This window comes from Myotis brandtii, unplaced genomic scaffold (genome assembly GCF_000412655.1).
Source record: "Myotis brandtii unplaced genomic scaffold, ASM41265v1 scaffold1408, whole genome shotgun sequence".
In the NCBI taxonomy this organism is placed as follows: domain Eukaryota; kingdom Metazoa; phylum Chordata; class Mammalia; order Chiroptera; family Vespertilionidae; genus Myotis; species Myotis brandtii.
In genome coordinates, this window is record NW_005355029.1 from 493,934 (window position 1) to 502,777 (window position 8,844).

Consider the following 8,844-nt stretch of genomic DNA (forward strand, 5'->3'; position numbering starts at 1 on the left):
GGGGGAAGGACACGTGTCCTGAGGGATTCCTAGGCCCCGGAACCTCTGCTGCTCACAGGAGACAGGGCCACAGAGCAGGTGACCAAGTCTGTGCTCCAGAACCAGCCGGGGGTCCCCACGGGCACAGGGGCCTCAGAGGGAGCACCAGAGAGCTGCGGGCGCAGGAACCAGCGGCCGGCGCTGCACTGTGGTCCAGGAAGGGAGGGAGGGGCGGGAACCTGGAAACAAGAACGCTCATTGCTGCAGCACCCAGCGTGCGCACCTGAAGTTCTAAGCAGGAGCGACTCGGACACGCCTTCCAGGGTGACCGCTTGCAGCTGAGCAGGCGCGTATGCAGAGCTCCCCGCAGTGGCCACCGACGGACCTGCCTCAGGGCAGAGGAGGCAGCGAGACCCGAGTCAGAGGGAGCCCCCCGCACGCCCCCCACCCCCGGCTCCTGAGGGAGGAACTGGGTCTGTGCCATGACAGGAGGCTGCTAACAGCTCCTAGCTGCCAATGTGGTGACCACAGCTCAGGCTATAACCCTATGACCTCAGGAGGCGATCACCCCCCCACCCCCAGCCAGTGGAGAGCAAAGGGCACCCCCCCACGTATTCCCAGCAACTGGACGCGAGTGTCCTTCAGAAACTGTCCCCTGTGGACACAGCCAGATCCTCCTGGCTCTCAGAGGTCACATTGAATTCTGCTTTTACAATCACACCCACAGCCGCAGGGAGAAACACTCAGTATACCTGGTGCTGCTCTGCATGCGTGCACACACACGCACACCATGTGCACGCACACACGCACACACACGCACACCATGCGCACACGCGTTCACGTGGCGCACACACGCACACACGCACACCATGCGCGCACACACACCGTGCACACCGTGCATACACACACACCATGCGCACACACACGCACACCGTGCACACACCGTGCGCGCACACACACACACCGTGCGCACACACGCACACACCGTGCACACACACGCACACTGCGCACACACGTTCACGTGGCGCACACATGCACACGTACACAAGCGCGACACTGACACATGCACACACACACGTGCTGCAGGACAGGCCTGCACAGCCTTGGGGTCAGGAGGGGAAGGGGTGTGGGCTTGGCGAGGGCGAGGCACGAAGTTTCCGTGGCGGCACCTGACGCACGGACCACGACGGCAGAGAAACAGCTGTGAGATGACACAGGCAATGGGAAGGGCCAGCAGACCCGAGGCCTGGCCTCTGCTACGCTGGGACTGCCCGCTAGCCTGTCGTTTGAAGAGACAGACAGACAAGTGGGAGGATCAGGAGGAGGGTAGGAGCCATGCAAACAACCCTAAAATGTTCTCTTCAGAAGAACCCCAAGCCCCCTGAGCGGCTGAGAAGACCCCTTCCTGAGGCCCCACGTCGGAGACCCCACAGGTCCCTGGCCAGGACGAGGCGAGAAGCGGAGGAGGAACCCAGGGCTGCCAGTCTGTGAGCAGGAGCCCCGCGGGATGTCAGCGCCACCTGGTGGCCTGGCCTGGGACTGGGTTCTCTGCTGCCAATCAAAGAGCAGCAGGGTGGGAAGGCACCCAGCAGCCTGCAGGGCAGCGAGGAGCTGGGGCGCTGTCCCCAAACGCGGACGGTGGTCATGGCTGCACACCTCTGTGAGCTACGGAACATCACTGAGCTGTATTCTAAACGGGGGGATGACACAGTAGGCGGACGACACCTCCAATGAGGAAGCTGTTCAATAGGCCTGAGCGACCAAGTCCAGACAAAGAGGCATGGTGCTGGTTCTGTGGGCAAGGGCGCAAGAGGCAGCCCTGGCCGCAGCACGCACCTGCCTCCTGCCTCCTGCCTCCTGCCACGGGGCTGCCCCACCGGCCGCAGCGTGTGGGGGCTCCGCTCCTTTCCAGGCCGAGCAATAACCCCACGTGCGGATGCAGCACCTGCATCTGCCACATTCGTCCTTCCCGCATCCGTGGCCCCTGGGGGCTGCGTGGACCATGCTCACGTCCACGGCGCCCCAGGGTGTGAGAGGCGGTGGGGAGGCTCCCAGCCCACGGATGTCCCCTCCTGGGTGGGCCGTGGGAGCACGCAGCCTGGCCCCCAGAGGACCAGGGAAGAGGCCCTGATCCGTAAAACAAGCTGCCAGCTGCCTCCGGACACCCGGGCAAGGCCTGGAGCCGGGAAAGGAGAGCTGAGGGAACGGGGAGGGTCTGGGTGCCACCTCTCCGCCTGGGATCCGGCGCTCCTGCAGGGGAGCGAGGTCACGGCCTGCTCACCCCTCACTGCTCCCGGCGCTCACACGCACGCCTCCCGTCTGCGCAGTCTGGGCCCCAGTCTGGGCTCCGCAGGCCATGAGGCGGACACAGCACATCCTGCCTCCCTGCACCCCACCCACCCCACTCAGAGCAGTGGCCTGGGGCACAGAGGATCCAAGTGGGAAGTCAGGCCCAGGGAGCGGAGACGTGGAGGAGCGAGGACAAGCCACTCGCACGCCCCAGCGCCTGAGCGCTCTGCTCTGCACTCGAAGACTGAGAGTCTAGAGGCCACCTTTGTCTGGCTCACACGGGAGCAGGGCTCAGGCTCGGGCCTCAGGCCGGTGGGCGGGGCCGGCGAGGCTACACTGTCCTGCCAGCAGCAGCCGCAGCGCCAGGGGACACATCCTCCTCCTGTGGACAGGAGGGACCAAAGCCACACCAGGCCTCACAGCCGGACGCGGCCTCTGCAAATGGGGCTTCTTGCAAGTCGGGGGGGGGGGACACACACACACAGGGAGCCGGGCCAGAACCCCTGAGGCCTCTGCATGGGGCTTCTTGCAAGTCGGGGGGGGGGGGACACACACACACAGGGAGCCGGGCCAGAACCCCTGAATCCCCGAGTGCAGGGGTACTGCCTCCTGGGCCCCAGGCTCCTCCTCCAGGGGCGCAGGTGTCACTCACGCTGTGGACAAGGCCCCGCAGGGCGAGCGTCAGGAAGGGGCACCGCCACCGCCACCAACACGAGCAGATGGAAGCAGAGCCGGCACCCCTGGGCGGCGGCCACTCTCCTCTCACCCCACCCGCTCCACCCTCTCAAGGGCCCTGACAGCAGCCGTGTGCAACGACGGGAAGGGACAGGCCGCAGTCACAGCTCTAAGTGCAGGGCAGGGACTCAGAGCCACGACCCTGCCCGGCTCCGCAGCCTCCCTGCGGACCTCACCGAGCAGGGCCGCCTCGGGGCCTGGGACCCAGTGCCCTGTCCCTGCAGGTCCTGAGTCAGACCAGGGGCTGAGGGACCGCCAGCTGTTGGAGCAGCTCAGGGCCTGCCTCCCACACTGGCCTGAGTGCACTCTCGGGGCTGGACTCGAGGCTGGTGCACAGGACGGGGGTGGGGTGTGATTGATGTCCACGGAGCCCTAGAACAAGGCACCTCAGCTCCCAGAAGCTGGGAGGATCCAGGACAGAGGGGCTGACAGGGGCCCAGCTGCCCAGCCTCAGGCTTCCAGCCCAGGGGATGCGCCGTGCCCTCACCACTCCAAGCTGGCGAGCGCTCCAGCGTAGTTCTTCCCACATCCGCGGCCACAGGTGCCTGCAGGGACCCCAGATGGGCTGGCGCTGCTTAGAAAGTCCCCCAAGCTTGTACCCTCACAGGGCGAGCATCAGGAAGGGGCACCGCCAGTGGGGAGGTGTTCAAAGGGAACGGCTCCTCACGCTTCCCAAGGTGCTGGCAGGGACAAGCTGCGGGGGAAGCTCTTGCTCCCTCAGGACGGTGCCGGCTCCCTGCCATGCCCACCGGCCAACCTCGTCCTCAGTTACTCCCTCCAACTCTTACCTGCCTGGTGCCCGGCTCCTGCCAGGCATGGCGAGGACGTGCTGGCGACGGATGCCGGGAACCTACTTTCCCATGGTCTTGGCACGGCGCCCTCACCCTGCCCACGAGCAGGGGCTCAGCACCACCTGCGGGGCAGGAGGGAGAAGCGGCGACACCCACCGGGGAGGGAGAGGAGAGCCCGCTCTGGGTGCCTAGCACTGGCCCGAGCTGGTGCGGAGGCCGGCGCGTCCGGGCCGGGACTAGGCAGGTTGCGAGCACACCCTGTGTGTGGGGTGGGGTTTGGGTCCTATTTTCGTGCAGGCGGTGCCAGCGCTCGGGAGGGACTGTTTGCGGGGCCGGCGTGTGGAGCTGCAGGAGCCGCCGGGAGCCAGGCACACACACAGCCTCTGTCTGCACAGCGGCCCCTCCCAGTCCAACTGAACGTCTCTGGTCACATGGCCAGACCATACTCTGCTTAAAATACCGCGTGTGGTTTGAATTAAGACCGAATTCCTGTTTTCCTTACAGAACTGTAGGTTTCTGCGCCTGCCTGCTTTCCATGAGCACAGAGCAGTGCAGGATAGGGTGAGGCTGCGAGGAGAGACAGGCCTGGGAGACCCCTGGCAGGCCTGGCTCGGCCGGAGCAGGGCAAGAGCGGGCAGGCCCAGCCAGGTGCAGGGCAGTAGGGGCAGGAGGGGCAGGAGAGGGGCAGGAGCACAGGAGGGGCAGGAGGGGCACAGGAGGGGCAGGAGTGGAGCAGGAGGGGTAGGAGCACAGGAGGGGTAGGAGAGGGGCAGGAGAGGGGCAGGAGGGGCACAGGAGGGGCAGGAGCAGCTGGAGCAGCGCACAGGTGAGTGTGGTCCCTGGCAGCAGCACCCGCCCAGCCCTCCCCTGCGTCCCTCTCTCTGGGGCGCTGTGTTAAATGGCGGAGGCTGGAGCGAAGCTTTCCTCTGAGAAGGGCAGCTGCTTAGACTCCAGGCGGGCCCCAGAGAGAAGCAGGGTGTCTCCTAGTGTTTGGACGCAGGGGCACAGCAGCTGCGCGGGCCCTGCTGGTTGAGAGGGGCGACCAGCAGTCCAGCTGAGCCAGGACCCCGTCAGCCCTCCTGGGGCCTGGGGGCACGTCTGCATTGCGCTGTCCGGGGCTCGGACCTGGCCATGGAGACTGTGGGCCTGGTTTTCCACCCACAGGGGAGGACACGGAGCCCAAACCTGGAAGTAACTCAAACGTCCTTCAAACAGCAAATGGACAAACCAAGGCTGCACCCACAGCCCAACACCGCTCAGCAGTCGGGCTCGGGCCGCACCCCCGGCAAGTCTGCGTGACGCCGAGAGAAGAGCGCCAGACGCCCCACGCCACCTTCACTTCGGCAGGTCACGCCCGCTGCGGCAGTGTAAAGCTGGCTGCGGCAGTGTAAAGCTGGCGGGGTCCCTCGGCTTGGCCTGTGGAGATCGGGCCAAAACCGGCCAGGTGCATGAATGGGTGGGGTCCCTCAGCCTGGCCTGCGGGGATGGGGCTGAATCCAGGCACCGGGCCTTAGACATCCCCCAAGGGGTCCCGGACTGTGAGAGGGCACAGGCCAGGCCGAGGTGTACTGAGCCTCTAGTTTGTCATAAAAACCTGCATGCAAATATTTATAGTAGTTGTATTCATAATGGCCAAACGTCACTCAGCGGGTGAGCAGACACACCAGCACGCGACATCCACACGGTCCAAGGCTGCCCAGCAATGAGGCTCTGACACGCATCACGGCGAGTCTCCGTGCACGCCAAAGGCCACACGTGTGGACATTTTGGGGAAGTCAGACACAGGGATGGAAAGCAGTGTTGCGGGCCTGGGGTGGAGGATGGGACTGGACTGACCAGAGGACCAGAGGGGTGGCTCTGTGACTAGATGCCTGTGCAGGACACACCCACACCAGGAAGCTGTGCTGCGTGTAAATTTTTTGTCGTCGTTGTTACTCACCTGAGGATATTTTTTCATTGGTTTGAGAGAGTGGGAGAGGGAAAGACAGAGAGAAACATGGATGTGAAAGCAACACATCGATGGGTTGCCTCCTGCACGAGCTCTGACCAGGGCCCAGGATGGGGAGAAGCCTGCAACCCAGGTCCGTGCCCTTGACTGGAATCGAACTGAGGACCCTTTGGTCCGTAGGCCGACGCTCTATCCACTGAGCCAAACCATCTAGGGTTAGGCCTAGATGCTGTCATTTGCAACCAAGCGCCCCGCTGTCAGGGGGGTCCCCCGTCCCCGCGGTGTCTGATGAGCTCCCACAGAAAGGCTTTCATCAGCACCGGCTCCTGGGGAGAACTCAGCCAGCCTGCTGATGTCACCAAGGCCTCGCCTCCCGGGAGCCCCCCCGGCCGCTGCACTGGCTGGAGGGAAGCCGGTCAAGGCCAGAGAAGCCCAGGGTATAAAGGAGCCAGGAAGGGGGGTGTGGACTGGGGACTAGTCCTATTACCTTTCCAAGAAAAATCCAGAAGTGGTGGAGAGCAGAGAGGGGGTCCAGCACGGGAGACGAGGCTCCTGCCAAGCCCCCCTGAGCATCACCTCCGGCTCCTGGGGGTCCGGCCTGTTCCAACTGAGAGCTGGGCATGGGTGAGAGGCCGCAGCAGGACCGGGCATGCAGGAGGGCAGAGCCATGCCTGTCAGCGGCCGTGCCTGGCGCCCACCCTGGGCCAGGTGCCTGTGTGGCGCTGCTGTAAAGGGGGCTGCCATCCCAGTTTAGTGGCCCACGTTGGCCAGCAGGTGGGTCCTATCTGTGGACCCTGAGGCCATGGCCTGTCACTATGGGTGGGGGCAGGAGGAGACACGGTCCAGCTGGACCTCCCCCCGGCAGACCCCTCGCCTCTGGAGAAAGCGTAGAACAAGGCAAGAGGCAGCCCACAAGCCTGCCCATCGGGCTGAGGCCAGACCAGGACACGCACATCTCCATCCACTGGGGGGTGACCCTGCTGAACACGTCAGATGGCAGAGCTGACGGCCACAGGCGAGGGAGGGTGGAGGCGAAGACAGCGCCCAGGAAGCGCTGCACCGCGGCGGCTGCAGAGTCCGGACACAGGGACGGCCTAATGCTGTTTCCTGACCGACCGTCAATGTCCTCAGAAGTGCCTTCCGATTCACCCTAATTAAGGAGACATTGCAAACGGCTTCCTCTCGGCCTGGTCACTCGTCTTAATTTCCGCGTTGCTCCTGTCTGGGCCGCCGCTCACCACCTGAGCACAGGCAGATGGAGACCATCACCCGCAGCAGCGTGAGTCCCGCCCGGCGCGGCCTGGGGACGCAGGGTCAGTCCAGGGAGCAGGGTTCCGGCCTAACAGGCACAGCGGGTGCCCATGACGCCGTCGCCCTAAAGCCCAGTTCAGAGGGTGAGGTTTCAGTGGGATCAAGGGACTGTGATGCGGAAGCAGACTCGCAGAACCCAGGCCCTGTCTGACCCGGGAGGAGATGGGCATTGTACGAGGAAGGAGGGTGCGTGCCTGAAAGGAGCAAGGACTCCCACTGGCACCCCAAGCGGAGCGGGCGACTCGTGGCCACACACAGCTGGTGGCTGCGTCAGACACGAGGTCCGCACCCTGGTTCCTGGGGAGAGGGCGCCGCTGTCCTGCTCACGTGACACGCAGCTGTGACACGACCGTGCCTGGCCCAGGCCAAAGCTTCGAGGAACAAGACGAGCGAGGCAGTCCCCTGGGATGGCTGCTCTGGCTCCACATGCCACATCGCACAACACAGAGAGAAAAGCCCACAGCAACACCCAGCAGCCTGTGTGTGTGAGGACCAGGCTTTCCGACACAGTCCAGCCGCCGCACGGGGAGAGGCTGTACGCCCTCGCTACTCCCGACCCCAGGTCTGCAGCCTGGCCGCCCACCGGCCGCAGGGACCCGGGCGCCCCGAGTATTCCTGTAGAACAGTGATTCCCAAAGTGGGCGCTACCGCCCACACGGGGAGAGGCTGTACACCCTCGCTACTCCCGACCCCGGGTCTGCAGCCTGGCCGCCCACCGGCCGCAGGGATCTGGGCGCCGGGTATTCCTGTAGAACAGTGATTCCCAAAGTGGGCGCTGCAGCGATCCAGGGGGGCAGTGATGGCCACAGGTGCATTTGGGGGCGATGAGTAACTGCTATTAAAGTTTTAAAAAAATTAATTTCCAGGGGCTGAGTAACATTTTTTCTGGAAGGGGCGGTAGGCCAAGTAAGTCTGGGAACCACTGCTGTAGAATTAAGTTTCCCATCTCACTGTCTTCAGTTTCCTTTGGACAAACAGCAGAGCTACCTCCTAGCCTCGTCTGCTTCGTTACAGTGTAAGGAGCAGTGTGGGGGGAGGGTATGGAGGGGGGAGGGGGAGAGAACCCCCAGTCACCACCAGGCTCCATCACCCTGTGGTGCCTGCTGCAGCCGTGTGCTGAGATGGCCCCCCCCCATGTCCTGGGTCCGGCACCCCAGCCGCGTCTCCCGGCGGTGCAGGGCGTCATGGCCTCGCAGGGCGCCATCGCCAGGTGCATGCAGGTCTGCGTGGGTCTGTGAGCTTGGCAACTGGACTGTTCAACTTGACCACCTTCATCTGGGGCTGCGCCAGGCTGGGGGCCTGGACATGTTCCTCGTGGACCTCACGGTCACCAACGTGCTGGCACTCCTCTCGCTCACCGTCGCCACCTGGCCGACTACCTGGCCACCACCCACCTGGGCTGTGCCGCCCTCTCCTTCCTGTCCAACACCTGCTACTTCAATGCCCAGTACGTGCAGCTGGCGATGCTCTTTGTGTTCCTGCTGCAGGGCGCCCCATCCTGTCTATACCCGGCCACCCAGGCGACTCCGAGGCGTGTGGGGGGCCTGGCGGCCCTGGGGGGCTGTGCCCTCTGCAGCTCCCTGGCAGACTCCCTGGCAGTGGTGGCCCTGCTGGGCATGCCCGGGAGCTGCACAGGACCGTCCTGTGCCAGCTGGACCTGCTGACCGCCTGGCCCGAGTGTGAAATCCTGAACGTCGGCCTGGGCTTCGGGCTCGCGCTCATCCTGGAGCTGGCATGCCTCACCCTGCTGGTTGCCCAGCGGGCCTGGCGGGCTGCTCTGCCCCCGAGGGA

At 64.6% G+C, this 8,844-nt stretch overlaps 2 protein-coding genes across 2 annotated transcripts in view; both read left to right on the plus strand.

The window, feature by feature from the left end:
- The window catches only part of GPR146 (G protein-coupled receptor 146), a 25,115-nt gene extending 16,398 nt beyond the window's left edge, over window positions 1-8,717 (plus strand). The window contains exon 6 of the mRNA XM_014535272.1: window positions 8,344-8,717. Within this exon, the coding sequence (XP_014390758.1) occupies window positions 8,344-8,717 (374 nt within the window). The remainder of the gene's footprint in view (window positions 1-8,343) is intronic.
- GPER1 (G protein-coupled estrogen receptor 1) overlaps window positions 1-8,844 on the plus strand; it is a 21,049-nt gene that overhangs the window by 2,267 nt on the left and 9,938 nt on the right. The gene's annotated exons all lie outside the window — the stretch shown is intronic.